General features: G+C 39.2%; 2 protein-coding genes across 2 annotated transcripts; both read left to right on the plus strand.

Annotated features, from left to right (window-relative positions):
• The first annotated feature begins 6,286 nt into the window (after positions 1 to 6,286).
• LOC121398874 lies at positions 6,287 to 9,283 on the plus strand. Its single transcript, XM_041578378.1, has 2 exons — positions 6,287 to 6,519; positions 6,697 to 9,283. The coding sequence occupies exon 2, from the start codon at positions 6,977 to 6,979 to the stop codon at positions 9,281 to 9,283; it is 2,307 nt and encodes a 768-aa protein (XP_041434312.1). The 5' UTR covers positions 6,287 to 6,519; positions 6,697 to 6,976.
• Positions 9,284 to 13,770: 4,487 nt separating this feature from the next.
• crygdl.2.S (crystallin gamma D like gene 2 S homeolog) lies at positions 13,771 to 15,177 on the plus strand. The gene is made up of 2 exons (XM_018241394.2): positions 13,771 to 14,239; positions 14,867 to 15,177. The coding sequence occupies exons 1-2, from the start codon at positions 13,793 to 13,795 to the stop codon at positions 15,140 to 15,142; spliced, it is 723 nt and encodes a 240-aa protein (XP_018096883.2). The 5' UTR covers positions 13,771 to 13,792; the 3' UTR covers positions 15,143 to 15,177.
• Positions 15,178 to 18,020: the final 2,843 nt, after the last annotated feature.

Here is an 18,020-nt window from a genome sequence, read left to right on the forward strand (position 1 = left end):
GGGGAATAATTAGAAAAAAATATAATTTGCTTAGGTTTGAGAATTGGTCTTTTTGTAATTTGAAACTTTCTGAATACATGTAAAGAATCTGTTGTTTACAGTAGATTCTATATATGCATTCAGAAGTGTTAATTATTTAGAATGCTTGGACCTGGGGTTTTCCAGACAAGATATTTCCAAAATTTGTATCAATATACCTTAAAGCTACTGAAAATCATTTAGACATTAAATAAAACCAATAGTTAGGTATTGTCACCAATATGGAGCCTAGGTAGAACCAAGTACAAGATACTGCTTTATAAACCACAGCCCTTCAGCAGTAAAGATCTATGCTCAAAAGATGCCCCAGAGGCTCCCCATCTTCTTTTCTGCTGATTCACTGCACATGCTGCTGTCACTTACTGAGCTTAGGGACCGACACACAAGATAATTAATATATTGTGACATGCCACTGGCCTGCCCATGCACTTTTATGGGGGAATTAGCGTTTGGTAGGCAGGTAGCGTAGGATTTTTGAGCTTAGAGACAGGGACACCAAGGCTTCCAACAAAAACACAGCTTTATTAAGCACTGGACATTCCCAACAAAAAGGCAACAGAAAAATGTTCAGGTAACAGTTCAACAAATGCAGGGTACAGTTCAGTAAATACACTGCAAAACATTCAGGGTTTTCCCCCCCCTCTGGTCGCTCACCATCAAGGGAAACTCTCACCCTCTTGCACCTTGAAGTATCTGGGCTTCACACTCAGCCCTGCTGGCCTTACCCTCTTGGGACTCAGACTCACTAGCCTCTGCCAGTCCTTTTCTCTTTCTTTCCCCACAAGGAATTTAGGCTCCAAGCTCTGGAACTCTCTTGCTGGCAGAAAAACTGCTTCTGCCCAGCTCTGTCTCTCACAGCCCCTCACTTCCCTGGAGAGCCCTGAGTTGTGCTCACACAGCCCTTTTACATGGTCAGGTAGATCCTCTCTCAGCTGCCACTTAATTACCTGGCTGAGAGGGAATATTAACCCTACCTGAGCCAAATATTCCTTTGCAGCACATACAATGCAGTTTAAATGCACTCTTTTATGTGCCTTTTGCTCTAAGTCAGTAGTGTTTCCCAAACACCCTGTCACAATATATAATATAAATATCCCAATATAAAGCTGATTAATAAATTATTCAGATTATTGGTACATGGCATCTCAGAAACCAGCACAATTAGCATCAGAATTTAATAATTAGCCCTTTAGCCTCAGCTTATATGACAGACAAACCTCATTTTATTCTTGATGATTTGCGATGACCCCTAAGCATAGCTTCTCAACAGCTGCTCAAACTGCACACACATATACGGACCTATATATATATATATATATATATATATATATATATATATATATATATATATATAGGTGATGTAAGGATCAGCACACTCATTTGTAGAAAAGCAAAGTGTATTTTATTTCAACACAGCATTGTGTCCAACGTTTCGGTTCCTCCTGGGAACCTTTATCCAGGAGGAACCGAAACGTTGGACACAATGCTGTGTTGAAATAAAATACACTTTGCTTTTCTACAAATGAGTGTGCTGATCCTTACATCACCTGTATCATTAATTTGATCCTGCACCTCAAACTCATACAAGTATCGAGTGCTGATACCCACAGGACGCATATATATATATATATATATATATATATATATATATATATACCAACAGACCGGGGAGCTCAGGGTCCCCCGGGCCTGCAGCCTCTGGGGCCCCCCACACCATCCCCCAGGCCCCCCCAGCCACAAAGTCCTCTTCATGCCACCACCCGCCATCACTCCCCCAAGCCCGGGTACATGCGTAACTTTTTACGGCTCACAAGTGCTGCCAGTGTATGGAAGGGGGGCTAGGAGAGGGAGTGCAGGATGCAGGTCTGGCCCAGCGAAGCCCAAAAGAGCCAGGGTTCACCAGCCCAGTATACCAATATCAATACTAATTAATTGTAGATCTTAAGATAACAATTGGATATTTTGCTTGTTAAAGAAATCATCCAAACCCTAACTTACTAGGATCTGTAATCATTTCACTTCCTTCATGGTAAAGAACCACCTATACTGCTTCAAATTAAAGTTGGGTTTCTCTAGTCTAAAGGGATGGCCTCTCATTCTTTATTTTTTTCTATGTCTATAATGTCCAGTAATGTATTTGTAAATAGTAAACATACTACCTGACAAGTGTCTTTTTTTCGATAAAACAACCCCAACAGTCTAACCTCATAGTTTTAATTCTCCAACTCAGAAAAAAATCTAGTTGCACGGCTGTGTAATCGCTCCAGCTCAATAATATCCTTCTGAAGGACTGGAGAACAAAACTGCACTACACATTCAAGGTGAGTTATCATATGAAGTATTCTACTGATGTATCTCTTTGCGTCCACCAAGCCACTTACAGTACAGTTCATGATATACAATAAGCTGTGACTTTCAAGCCATAAAATCTCTGATCTGCACAATAAATACTGGACCTGGTAACTTTATCATCAGGGACTCTCCCACCTTCATTCTCCACTAGTCACATGAATGGGATAGCAATAACTCCACTACTTAACCATATATATGTAAAATGAATCACTATGTGAAATAAAGTTCATAGATATAAATTATTTATTTTATTTTTATTTTATTTATTTTCATATACAAAATGTGCAAATTGATTGGTAAAAAAGCCTGCTTTATTTAATACATTTTAAAATGTATAACTAAATTATTAATAGTTTATAGACAGTGAGTCATCTGACAACTGGTATACAATTCTTCATGTACGAAACAAGCGAAATGATGGGCTACAATGTAAAATCTATGGCATCTGCATAAAAAGACCATAGGGCTGGGGTGATAGATACTCATCCAGTTTGCTCTTTAATTGAATAGTTTAGAAGTGTGTCATCTGACAACTGATATGCAATTCTTCATGTATGAAAGAAGCTAAATTATGTGCTACAATGTGGAATCTATGGCATCTGCATGAAAAGACCATAGGGCTGGGGTGGTAGATACTTATCCAGTTGGCTCTTTAATTGATGGTCTATTGATGTTTACATGGTAACACACATCAAAGTCTAAAGATACAACCATTGAAGTACAATTGTTAGTGTAGCAGTTCCCTTTCCCAGTCTTTAAAGGCTACTATAGTAAGAGATTTTAGGATACATATGCTGGAGCTCATATTTATATGAATATTTATTATATTTGTCCTGTAAGTGAATCATCAGGCCCAGGGTGGCATCAATTAAGGGGCGGCATGCCGCCCAGCTGCACAAGCAGTTTTTTGTCGGATCACTAGAGTGGCTAGTGCTCCGAAACCAAGCATGAGGATGCTCATGCGCCTGCCTCTGAGTGGATTTGCATGTGTGCTATCTTTAGAGAGGGAGGGGGCAACGGAGGACGCCAGCCTCTGGACAATCAGGGCAAATCCGGCCCTGTGAATCATGATGGCTAGCATAGAGAAACACTGCATGAAACCATATAGAGGTGTAGAGGAAGTACAAGAGCCACTTAGGGGATAAAAGGAACTAAAGTTTAACTGAAGAAGTATGGTAGAAATATTGTACATTATGTTTTGGTCTTCTATATCAGCTCAAGGCAACCACAACCTTTTAGAAATAATGATCTGTGCCTCCAAAAATGTCCTAGTAGCTCCGCATCTTCTTTTCTACCGATTCACAGCACATGTTCTGTGCTGCTGTCACTTACTGAGCTTAGGGACCAATATACAAGATACTAAATATAAAATATAAATGTCACAATATAAGGCTGAAGCTGATTAGTAGATAATTATTAGTACATGACAGCACATGTTCCAATAATCAGCCCTGTAACATCAGCTTATATGACAGGTAAACCTTATTTACCTAAACGTAGCTTCTCAACAGCTGCTCAAATTACCCTGAGCATGTGTGTGTCCCATACACTCCTAACAAAATCTAAGATGGAAGACTACTGTGACAACTTTGAAGGACTAGATCATTACTACTATAGAAATGCTGAACCTTTAGGCTGGTTCAAAATGAAAAATATAGCAAAACAAGAGCTGAATAAACACTGATCACTGAATCAATCGCATCAGCTGTGCCACAGGTTTATTGTTTTGCTATGTACAGTTCTTGGGCTTTGGGCAGCATTGGGCCCAATACCTGACGGCACCTGACACCAATCTGGTGTTTCAAGCCTGGAGCAGCACTCCATTGTTGGGATTTACAAAATGAAAAATATGGCATTTCTAGCCATATTAATTTTCAGTGTTTAGTGTTTACTTCTTTAAGGAAGGGGAACTCAAATGCATTCCATAGTGTGTTGGAAGACTAAGGTGCTCCATATATGATATATTACTTCATATTACAATCTTAGAAAAAAAATTTCCAAATCATGATATCACATACATAGCCCTGGAATATATATATATTGTGAGAACTCTATATATTTATACTTATACTGTATATTTATATTGCTGACTTAATGTTGCTGACTTAATGGACAAAACCTTTCTAGTGTATAGATCCACTGTTTTCCTACTAGTAATAACATTTTACTCCATCTTTTGGGGGGGAGGTTCAACCCTCTGTATATCCTAATGTACAGTATATGTTTTTGCTTACTGCCAACAACATATTGGCAACAATTTCGGGATACAGGGCGTTTACAATTATCTCCAAAAATGTTACCCTAATGTTCAAGCAAGTTATATAATCTTAATTCCTACTCCAAATGAATACCAAGGGTTGTATTTGCTAAACAATATGAAAGCTGTATGAGGTAGAGTTAGAAAGCTATAGATATGGCTTCTTTTAAATAGGGATAACACTTGCTTAATTATTTCATAATATTTTAGGGGCAGATTTGCTAAGCTCGAGTGAATAATTCGAATAAAAAAATATTCGAATTTCGAAGTAAGTTTTTGGGTAATTCGACCATCAAATTGGTCAAATTCGATTGAATTCGATCGAATTGAATGATTCGAACTAAAAATTGTTCGACTGTTCGACCATTCGATAATCTAAGTACTGTCTCTTTAAAAAAACTTTGACTTCATACTTCGCCATACAGAGCACTTTTCTAAGTTTTTTTTGATCGAATACAAATCATTCGAATCGTTCGATTCAAAGGATTTTATCATTCTATCGTTCGATCGAACGATTTTTATTCGATCGTTCGATCAAAGCTTTTGCGCTAAAATCCTTCGAATTTGATATTCTAATTCAAAGGATTTTATTTTGATGGTCGAACCCTCGAAATTCGACCCTTGATAAATCTGCCTCCCAATGTCTAACAATACTTGGTTACTCAAACAAGCTATACCTTGGTAAACCCTAATTCATGGATTGATGGCCAATGGGCAAATACTTCCAAATCAAGGATTCCCTAGTAACTTAGAAAACACTGGAATATTTATCATATCATATTCTATACTATTTCTGAAAATAGATTCCATTTGTTCAGGTACTAGATTAGGGACTCACTGAGAATGCTGGGTAGCTCTTTTGGTAAAAAAAACATAGGTGTCAGAAAACACTGACACATAAAAAGCACATAACTGGCACAAAACTGAACACAAGACAAGACAAAATATCTTTACATTTAACTTACTAGACAGAAAACAAAAGCACTAGGTTCAGCTTATGCATACAGCAGCAATACAAGGCATATATAAAGGCTGCTTCTTCTCACTCTTCAACAGCACTGAAACTTTCATTCAATCAAAATGGGAAAGGTAAGCCAAAATCAACAACTAGAAAACAATTAACTATTCTGACGGTTTTTAATTACAATCAAGTGAACACACTTTAGAAGTCACTTGTTTACATTTACATTTGTTACTAATACTTTCAGACACAATAGTATTGGTGAAAGAATTTACACATTTAGGGGCAGATTTATCAAGGGTCGAAGTGAATTCGAGGGAATTTTCGAAGTAAAAAAATTTGAAGTAATTTTTTTGGATACTTCGACCATCGAATAATATACTACAGTTCGAATTTACTTTGAATTCTATTCGAAGTAAAATAATTTGAATATTCGAATATTCGATAATCTAAGTATTGTCTCTTTAAAAAAATTAAATACTTCGCCAAATTAAACCTGCCGAAGTGCTATGTTAGCCTATGGGGACCTTTCTAAGTCTTCACACATTGAAGTAAAATCGTTCAATCGTACGCTAAAATCAATTCCACTTCGATAGTTTGATGGCCAAATTCGGTGAAAAATACTTCGACTTCGATATTCGAATTCAAAGTATTTCAATTCGATGGTAGATGTACTGTTAGGACAGGTATATGTCTTTTCATTTGATTACAGGTATGAGCAGTCCTTCAGCTCCATCTACTGGACACTTGTAGATATTTCCTGGTGTTAGTTATTTGTTTAATAAAGTTAGTTATTGACCTCTGATGTCATAACTCCAGGTCACAGGAAGTAGGTGTTTCCAGCCTGTGCAGTTCATCTCATGTGCTTTCAGCTTTCTCCATGCTAAACAGGCCCTATGCAGCATTGTTGGTGAGTGTATACAGTTCTATTTGTTTAATATACTCAGCTTTTGCATCTTAGATAGAGAGGTTTGTTTCTGTTTGGTAACAGATTTATTACATCTGTATAATGTATATGCATGTGTACTGTATGTATATTGTTTTACCAGTCCAGCCTCTTATACCTCTTTATTTGTATGTATTTCAGTTTTACCCTTTCATCTTTAAATACCCATTAAACAAGTTAACAACTTACACAGTGTGGTACTTTGAAGAAGGGTTATCTGCCTGTCAATCTTACTTCAGACAGTGAGCAGGACAGAACAGTAGACAACATCACGCATAGCTGATGCAATACAGCACAGTAAAACAACAGCTGGTATCAAGAGGCCCACACGCAGAGTGGATTAGCAAATACCACAGAGATACAGTACAGCTTCAGTTAACATAGTACCACGTGCTAACTCTTATCAAGATTAGACGGCAAGATGTCCGAACGATCAATCAAGACCAGATCTAGGGTGTCACATTCATCCAGACTCTCAAACCGCTCCCAGGTGTCTGACGCTGCGCTTTTCCGTGCAGAAGCTGCCGCTGCACTAGCTCAACTCACATTTACTGGGAAGGAAACAGAGCTAAAATTAGAGAAGACACGCTTAGAGGCTATGATGGAGGCAGACAAGGCTCGTCTGGCAGCTGAGAAAGAGGCAGAGAAGGCAAGGTTAGAAGTGGAGGCAAAGCTTCAAATGGCACGCTTAGAAGCTTCAATAGAGATTCTTAATTTACGTAAGACGGTGGCAATTGCGAATGCCAAGGCAGATGCATTAGATGCAGTTCTCGACACTACAGAACAAGCAAGTCAGAAATTCACTATGCAGCCTGATGTAAAACCAGAAACTGCTATGCAACGTACTAAAGAATATGTGCTGAAACATTCACAGGAGTACAGTCCATCAATGCCAAGCCTAGAAAAGCTTAGTGAATACAGAGACAGTGATGTTATCCCATCATTTGAGCAAAATCATAGTATACCTCTCCAGAACATTCCTTTGCAATGTGACTACAATGTGCCCGTAGTTACCTCTACCCCACCACCAGATGGTGCTCTGTTACAAGAACAAAAGGATTTCAAACAATTGTATCCTGTTGATGTGAAAACTCCTGCAGCCAGATACTATAATGACATTCAGAGGACTTTACCTGTTACTAATAAATACAGCTATCCTCCTGTTACACAACCAGTGGTTCCTGATAGAGGCAGTCATTCTCCAGAGGGAGCATACCAGTACACACCAGATGTGAAGCCAGCGCTTCCTATTAAGCCTGATTCAGACCAACTTTCTGGCAATCGGCAGATGTCAGACTTAGTGAGATTTATGGCACGCAGAGAAATGATAACATCAGGCCTTGTTCAGTTTGATGAGAAGCCAGAAAACTACAGGGCTTGGAAGGCGTCATTCAAAAATGCTATAGAGGATCTACACCTTTCATACAAAGAAGAAACAGATCTCCTAGTGAAGTGGCTAGGTCCAGAGTCCAGCAGACAAGTGAAAGGCATTCGGGCAGTATATGTCAATGATTCTTGTAAAGGACTACAGATGTCATGGCAAAGGTTGAACAAAGATTATGGAGCTCCAGAGAAGATAGAAAAATCCCTGTGGGACAGGATTGACAACTTTGGGAATATCTTTGAAAGAGAGTGCAGCAAGAAACTTAGAGAATTCAGTGATCTGGTAATAGAACTGTTGGCAGCAAAAAATGAAGGTTGCTTTCTAGGACTAAATAATCTTGATTCCGCTAGAGGAATAGAAGACCTTGTAAAAAAGCTGCCAGATTCTCTAAAAAGGAAATGGGCATCACATGGGACCAAGTACAAGGAAATACATAATGTACTATTCCCACCATTCTCTTATTTCGTGCAATTTATCTCTCAACAGGCAAAGATGTACAATGACCCAGGGTTTGCTCAGACGTTCCAGACCTTTGGTGACAACAAGCCAGAGAAATACCGCTACAAGAACACCCCTCAGAGAAGTTCCATCAGGGTGCACAAGACTGAAGTATCTCAAGCTACAGGAAACTCTTCAGCTTTTACTGATGCCAAGACCATGGACTTAACTAAAGGATGTCCGATTCATCACAAACCTCATCCTCTGTACAAATGCCGAGGCTTCAGAGGTAAGTCCCTTGATGAGAGAAAGACTTTCTTAAAACAAAACAATATTTGTTACCGTTGCTGTGCCTCAAATGCACACCTTGCGAAAGACTGTGACAAATCAGTTAGCTGCACAGAGTGCAACAGTGACAGACATGTGTCCGCTCTTCATCCTGGTCCTGCACCATGGTCAGTCAGGCCTCTAGAAAGGAGTGATCATGGCGGGGAGGGAAAGGACAACAGTGCAGAGGCTACAGTAACTGCAACATGTACTGAAGTGTGTGGAGGAGATCTTCGAGACAGATCATGCTCTAAAATCTGCTTAGTCAGTGTCTATCCTACCGGACAAAAAGACAGGGCAATCAAACTTTATGCTATTCTAGATGACCAAAGTAATAGGTCCCTGGTCAGGTCAGAGTTCTTTGAAATCTTCGGTTCAAAAGGCCAGCAGTTTCCATATTCTCTCAGAACCTGTGCAGGGGTGATTAACACTTCAGGAAGAAGAGCGCAAGGGTTTGAACTACAGTCTCTTGATGGCAAAGCCACAATCCATTACCCACACTCATTGAATGTAATGAGATACCAAACGACAGGACGGAGATCCCAACCCCAGAGGTGGCTCTTCATCACAAACATCTAAAGTCACTTGCTAGTGAGATACCGAAGCTTGATCCATCAGCATCTATCCTTATGCTATTAGGAAGAGACATAATTAGGGTCCATAAAGTGGGGCAACAGATCAACGGACCACATAACGCTCCCTATGCACACAGATTAGACACAGGATGGGTCATAGTGGGCAATGTATGCCTGAAAGGAGTCCATAGACCAGACTTAGTACACTGTCTTTACACCAGAACCTCAGAAGAGAGCTGCAGATCCCTCTTTCCACCTTGTCCATACTTGAGGGAAAACTATGACATGAATGTATGGGTAACTATGCAATCCTCAGTGTCTACGTACAAATCCTCTTGCAAAGAGTTTGAGGATTATGTAAGCCACAGTATCTTTCAGAGAACTACAGAAGATGAGACGGTTGCTCCTTCTCTGGAAGATCTTGCCTTTATGAAAACAATGAAGGAGGGTTTCTACAGAGCAGAAGACAGTAGCTGGGTAGCTCCTCTACCCTTCAAACCACAAAGAAAGCAGCTACCAAATAACAAAGAACAAGTCTTGCAACGTTTCAGGTCCCTACAGAGGTCTCTTAAAGTAAAACCTGAGATGAGACAGCATTTCTTTGCATTTATGGGAAAGGTAATCCAAAATGGCCACGCAGAGATAGCGCCACCTCTCAATCCAAGGGAAGAGTGTTGGTATCTGCCTCTCTTTGGAGTCTACCACCCCAAGAAACCCCAACAGATTAGAGTTGTCTTTGATTCAAGTGCACAGTGTTGTGGGGTATCCCTGAATGTCATTCTGTTGAAAGGCCCAGACCTAAATAATAACCTCCTTGGTGTGTTGTTACGCTTTCGCAAGGACACCATTGCATTCATGGCTGATATCCAACAGATGTTCCATTGTTTTCTAGTTAGACCTGAAGACAGAAACTACTTAAGGTTCTTCTGGCACAAAGACAATGACCCTACACAAGACATCATAGAATGGAGAATGAAAGTACATATCTTTGGTAACAGCCCTTCTCCAGCAGTGGCCATATATGGTCTTAGACAAGCAGCTTGTCAGGAAGAAAAGGAGTTTGGTGCAGACGCTAAAAGATTTGTGAAAAGAGACTTTTATGTGGATGATGGTCTGAAGTCAGTACCCACTGCAGCTGAAGCCATTGACCTCTTGAACAGGACAAGAAAAATGCTAGCATGTTCAAATCTCCGCTTACATAAGATAGCATCCAATAGCAGTGATGTAATGGCTGCCTTTTCTTCTGAAGATCATGCAACAGACTTAAAAGATCTCAATTTCAATGATGATGATTTACCCATGCAAAGAAGCTTAGGCATCTGCTGGGATCTTAAAAGCGATTCCCTGACCTTCCAAGTGTCATCAGAGAAAAGACCCTTCACACGAAGAGGAGTCCTCTCTACAATAAACAGTTTGTATGACCCTTTGGGGATAGCTGCACCAGTAACCATTCAAGGGAAAGTTCTTCTTCGTGATCTCACCTCTGAGACTCAAGATTGGGATGCACCCTTGCCTGAAGGTAAGAGACTGTCATGGGAAGATTGGAAAGAGTCCCTTCACCATTTGAAGCACATACAGGTAACTAGACCCTATGTATCTGTTTCTTGTTCTAATGCTAAATACAAAGAACTTTGTGTGTTTTCAGATGCTTCCATGCAAGCAATTGCAGCAGTGGCCTACTTAAAGGTGATAGATTCTGAAAGTCAGGTCCACATAGGTTTTGTGCTAGGAAAAGCTAAGTTAGCCCCATGTCCAGAACTTACAGTCCCACGACTCGAACTCTGTGCAGCAGTCCTCGCAGTGGATATAGCTGCATTCATAACAAAAGAAATTGACACCAATATAGACTCTGTCAGCTACTTCACAGATAGCAGAATAGTTTTAGGCTACATTTGCGATGAGAAAAGAAGATTTTATGTCTTTGTTAGCAACAGAGTTCAGCGAATAAGAAGATCCTCTCTCCCTGAACAATGGCACTATGTGTCAACTGAGAGCAATCCAGCTGATCTGGCCACAAGATCTGTATCAGCAGCACACCTGAAAGATACTATGTGGTTCACAGGTCCACCCTTCTTGAGTCATTCTCACCACTTGAAACTAGAGACTGAAACCTTTACATTAGTGGATCCAGCTCAAGATACAGAGATTCGTCCACAAGTTACAACCTTGAGTACAACATCCAAAGATAAAGAACTAGGGTCTGAACGTTTTTGCAGGTTCTCTAGCTGGAATACTTTGACGAGAGCATTAGCACGCCTCATTCATGTTGCACATCTGTTCAAACAAAAAAGAGACAGCCAACTTGATCATTGTAAGGGCTGGCACCTTTGCAAAGAACTAAACTTGGTGCATGACTTTAAGAAAGCTAGAACAGTCATCATACAGAATGTTCAAAAAGAGACTTTTGCAAAAGAAATACAGAGCATTTTAGAAAAGGAAGGCATGCCAAATGATAGTCCTCTCAGAGCATTGGACCCTTTCATAGATGAAAATGGACTACTGAGAGTAGGTGGTCGCTTGAGAAATGCAGACCTAGGACCAGAAGAAAGGAATCCAATTATTGTGCCTGGTCATCACTACATTGCGACCCTCATTGTTCGTCACTATCACATCCAGTCGCAACACCAAGGGCGCCACATTACAGAAGGAGCCGTCCGCTCAGCAGGATACTGGATAACAGGAGGAAAGAGATGTGTGAGTAGCCTCATCTTTAAATGTGTCATATGCAAGAAGCTCAGAAATACTTGCGAAACACAAAAAATGGCAGATTTGCCACCTGATAGACTGAGAACAGATCCACCATTCACTCACATTGGCCTTGATGTATTTGGGCCATGGACAGTCTGCTCAAGACGTACACGAGGAGGCTCTGCCGACAGCAAAAGATGGGCAGTTCTTTTTACTTGTCTAAATATCAGAGCCATTCATATTGAAGTGATAGAATCCATGGACACTTCAAGCTTTATAAATTCTTTCAGAAGGTTTTTTGCTATACGTGGTCAAGTCAAAACTATCAGATCTGATCGTGGAACCAACTTCGTTGGAGCATGCCGTGAACTTGGAATCTCTTCCAACCTTAACTATGAAGAGATAGAAAGTTTCCTTTCCAAACAAGAGGTGTGTTGGATCTTTAATCCTCCTCATGCCTCCCACATGGGAGGTGTGTGGGAAAGAATGATAGGAGTTGCAAGAAGAATATTAGACTCCATGCTTCTACAGTTACCTTCAAAACTCTCTCATGAGGTTCTCATTACTCTAATGGCAGAAGTGACTGCAATAGTGAACTCAAGGCCTCTGACCCCAGTCTCATCAGATCCTGAGGACCCACAAATACTCACTCCAGCTACACTGTTGACTCAGAAGTTTGCATCTCATCCTGTACCTTCTGGGAACTTTGATGGTAAAGATCTCTATAAAAGACAATGGAGACAGGTTCAAAGCCTAGCCAAGGTCTTCTGGGACCGGTGGCGCAAACAGTATCTATCTACCCTGCAGGTAAGAAGGAAATGGCAATCAGATAGACCTAACATCAACACAGGAGATCTTGTCCTTCTAAAAGATCAACATACCAAGAGGAATGAATGGCCTATGGGTCGTGTAACAAAGACTTTCCCTGATAAAGATGGCAAAGTTCGCAAAGTGGAAATAAAGATTGCCAGAGATCGGAGTTCTACATTATTCTTCAGACCAGTGACAGAGCTCATCCTTCTTCTTCAGTCTGAAGACCCTGCTCCCTGATTGGACTAGAATAATTGTGGTGATCTTACAGACACCAGGCGGGGAGTGTACTGTTAGGACAGGTATATGTCTTTTCATTTGATTACAGGTATGAGCAGTCCTTCAGCTCCATCTACTGGACACTTGTAGATATTTCCTGGTGTTAGTTATTTGTTTAATAAAGTTAGTTATTGACCTCTGATGTCATAACTCCAGGTCACAGGAAGTAGTTGTTTCCAGCCTGTGCAGTTCATCTCATGTGCTTTCAGCTTTCTCCATGCTAAAAGGCCCTATGCAGCATTGTTGGTGAGTGTATACAGTTCTATTTGTTTAATATACTCAGCTTTTGCATCTTAGATAGAGAGGTTTGTTTCTGTTTGGTAACAGATTTATTACATCTGTATAATGTATATGCATGTGTACTGTATGTATATTGTTTTACCAGTCCAGCCTCTTATACCTCTTTATTTGTATGTATTTCAGTTTTACCCTTTCATCTTTAAATACCCATTAAACAAGTTAACAACTTACACAGTGTGGTACTTTGAAGAAGGGTTATCTGCCTGTCAATCTTACTTCAGACAGTGAGCAGGACAGAACAGTAGACAACATCACGCATAGCTGATGCAATACAGCACAGTAGAATTTCGAAGTATTCTTTACTTCGAAATTCGACCCTTGATAAATCTGCCCCTAAGAAATTATGCTTAGACTACAGTTTGAAATTAGCCTATGTTTTTATTAAAACAAGATGGAACCAACTAATAGAGATAACAATGATTAACATTCACTAAAAATGAAACAACGTGCAGCAATTCTACATACTGGTCATGTCAACTTCTCTCAGGAAAAGAATCAATACTCCAAAGTGCACCCGGAACTGTATCTGTGCCTGTTCTCTAAATTGCTAACAATAAAACTGGCATTGCTTATAAAAATATCAGTACCGTATCAATTTGGCCAGTTTTATGAAAAAAACAATCAATTATTTGTCTTTCAGATCTTCTTCTATGAGGAAAGGAACTTCCAAGGTCGCCATTATGAGTGTGGCGCAGACTGTTCTGATCTGTCCTCATACTTCAATCGCTGTAACTCCATCAGGGTAGAGGGTGGAAACTGGATCCTCTTTGAGCACCCCAGTTACAAGGGACACCAGTATTATCTCTGGCAAGGAGAATACCCAGACTTTCAGAGATGGATGGGTTTCAATGACTCCATTAGGTCCTGTCGCTTTCTTGCAAATGTAAGTATTCAAAACAGCACATTTACAGTGATGATAACACAACCAATCACCAAAGTCTTATCTCGGCTGTTTGAAAAAAAACATATTTTTTCCCAGTTTGCCGGTTTCATTGCATAAGCCTATAAGTAGAAGCTTACTCATTAGTTTGAAAAATAATTGTAAATTAATCCATGCAAAAGATCAGTTTCACCCTTTTTGAGGTCCATCAAATTTTACACAGATACTGTAAGAATGCAAATATGTATATTTCATGCACAGAAAACAAAAAATTACAGTTACATATTAAAATTTGCAATTAAATAAATAATTACATTTTAGACAGTTGGATTATTAAAACATGAAATTAAAAAAATATTTTTAATATGTTTGATGACAGTTACTCAAAACATAGTGATTCATTTTTCCCAGAACCCTTAAATAATATGTTAAGGTAACTGATATAAAATATGATCAGAATCTGCAGCAGGGCTAAATTTGAAAGGGTATTGAAAATTGAAAGATGTCGACTTTATTGACCATGGGAATGTTTTAAATAAAAAGAAGTTTCAGAAAGGTATTTTTATTGTTTTATTATTTGTTTAATAGTATTTATGTTTTTATCTTACTTATTTAATCTTATTTTTTAAGTACCATGGCCAATACAAAATGAGAATCTACGAAAAAGGAGACTACCAAGGGCAGATGATGGAGTTCTTTGATGACTGCCCCAATACTTATGATCGATTCCGTTTCCATGACATTCACTCCTGCAATGTGTTTGATGGACACTGGATGTTCTACGAGGAACCCAACTACAGGGGGCATCAGTACTACATGAGACCTGGAGAATACAGGAGATACAATGACTGGGGAGCCTCAAGCCCCAGAATTGGCTCATTCAGAAGAGTTTATCAAAGGTTTTAATTCAGTTATATTACAGTTATATTGATAATTCAATAAAATAGAAATTTTTTAAATAACTTGTCTGTGTAGTACTTTTTTAAAATGTATTTATGCCGTGCAGCTTTAGGTCAAATCCTATATTTGTGGCTTAATGAACAAGGCTGTGTTTATTTGTAAATGAGTAAAATTTCTCATCCAAATGAAATTATGCTTATCACTGGTAATCATCCAAGACAATCATTCAGTATTTGTTTAAAAACAAATATCTTATTGGTTGCTATGGGTTATTCCATATGGGCAACTCTGAGGCTTTTATTACATATTGTTTGCTTTTTTTGTACATACTTAAGGCAGCTTTTTATGGGGTTGTATAAAAAAATGACAATTTATATAAATAGAATGTGCTATTTGCTTATTATGGGGGAACTTTTTAAAAAGGTCATGGGTTTTCATTCTTGTTTAAAGCTGAAATATGTATTTTTATTTAGTGAGTGGACAGAAAAGATTAGGATTTACTGTATCAGTTCCGTTTTTTTTTTTTTTTTAAATATTTATATCAAAACATATCAGCAGTCCACTAAGAAACCCCCCTTGCCACAATTGAAGCCTTACAGCCATTACAGAGGGCTTCTCTGTTAATTGTACTTGTACAAACTGGAAGTAGAGTGTGACTTTGCTTTCAATTTCAGATTTTGCTGTCTAGTGCAAGATATAATTATAAAAATGTATCTTCTACCTTGCCCCCACTTTCAGCGGATCCATCTTCTGGGCCACAAAGGCCCTGGTCTAGGACAGCAAGCTGTTTAGGGTGGTTTATAACGGACAGTATAAGTCAAAGCATACCACCGTAACCCGCAGCTCAGCGCTACTATGTGACTGTGTTGTGTACTGTAACATTTATTTTCATAAAGGCATTGGGATCCCTTTCTTAGCCACCAGCTGTGCTTACTAAAATCACATAATAATTAACTCCTTATTTTGCCAACATAGGCAGAGAAGAGAGAAGTTTGTAACCAGTTTTTATTGGTTGGGCCTCGTGTAGAGTGAAGTCATCACTTGACTGCACATGCATGCACAATGTTGTGATGTCACTTGTGCGGGGTTTGGCAGATTATGTACTGGTTCTCTTTTTTGCCTCAGAGCTGTACACAGTTCATGCAAAATTAGCTGAAATTTAATAGCACAGCCACTGCAGGCAGGGAAACAACAGTTACAGAACTGCACTTTATTGATTGGAAATCTTCCAGTTGGAAGGTTAATTATATAAATAATAATGCTGCTGATTAATTTTATGTAAACTAAATGGATTTTAAACATATGCTACTGAAATTAATTTAAGGCTCTAGCCTCATCTCCCTTAAAAATGACTTTTTATTTTATAATATTTAACTAATTTGTAAATGGTAAATTAATTTGCTATAAATAGGGATGTCGCGGACTGTTCGCCGGCGAACTTGTTCGCGCGAACATCGGCTGTTCGCGTCCGCCGCAAGTTCGCGAACGTCGCGCGACGTTCGCCAATAGGCGTTCGCGTCAAAATCGTTCGACCATTCGACCATTCGATCGCTAAAATCGAAGGATTTTCGTTCGAATCGAACGATCGAAGCCATTGGATTGAATGAAATCATTCGATCGAATGGCTTCGATCGTTCGATTCGAACGAAAATCGTTCGATCGAACGATTAAAATCGTTCGATCGTTCGAATCGAACGATTTTCGGATGTTCGAAGTTCGCGAACTGTTCGCGAACTGTTCGCATTTTTTGCCGGTGTTCGCGAACGGCGTTCGCGAACACATTATCGGCGGTTCGCTACATCCCTAGCTATAAACGCATATGGTTGTGGAGCTGGAATTGTGAGAGCAGGCGGCAGCACTTTATGCTGGTTGGCTCTGTAAGCCCCAGCATTCTTTGGATATTTAGGGAGGGCTCAGTGGTAAGGGCATTAAATACAGTAAAGGAGAATAAGACACACATCCATCAAGTTCAACCTTTTATGTCTATATAAAACCTACACAATTGCTAGCTAATCCAGAAGAAGGCAAAAGAAATCCAGAAGATCAGATCAGCTAAGAAGTTTATATGATTTGAAGTGTGGATGTTCAGGAAAAAATACAATTTAAAATACTATACTTTGATAATGGGTGGATGTCACATAGCGCTTTGTTTTTTTGCTGCTATGGGACATAATAAATCTTGAAAAATACAGGCTTTTAAAAAGAGTCAAAATGTCACAATTTCATGCAAAATTGGGCAAAAAGTAGTGGCAGTTGACCAGCTTTTTCTTATGAAGAGCAAAGGAAGAAGTAGGAAAACATTGCTCATGACAGTACATAATACTGGTCCAAAACTATATGTTATTAATTCAATGATAGTGTATCGTTCAGTATGCTAGAAGTTATAATAAACAAAGCAAAGCAAGCAAAATATTACTCAGTAAGTGTTGATTCAACTCCAGATGTATCATATACAGATCAGTTTGCCTTCTATCAGAAATGACTGCATCCTCAAAGAAAGTTTCATTAAATTCATCCCAAATGTGGGTCATAAAACTTAAAATTTGTTCAGTCATGGACACTCTGAAAGTATGTCACATTGATATAATGGATTGCAGAGGACAGTCATATAACAATGCTAGCAACATGTCCATATTCTGGTGATCAGGCTGGAAAAAAACAGGTGAATTCTCTAGCTGTATACATCCCTTGCTCTGCACACTCACTAAACCTTGTTAGAACCAGTGCTGCTGAAAGCTGTGGGGAAGCAGTTGATTTCTTTTGCATTGTTGATCTCTCATTTACAGCTGAAATCTACAGTAGTTAAGAATTTAAAAACTACTACATGGTGGTCATCAAGGAGTGATGCATGCCTCAGTCTAAGAAGATCTCTTAATGATCTCGA

The sequence above is a fragment of the Xenopus laevis genome, chromosome 1S, assembly GCF_017654675.1.
Source record: "Xenopus laevis strain J_2021 chromosome 1S, Xenopus_laevis_v10.1, whole genome shotgun sequence".
Taxonomy (NCBI): domain Eukaryota; kingdom Metazoa; phylum Chordata; class Amphibia; order Anura; family Pipidae; genus Xenopus; species Xenopus laevis.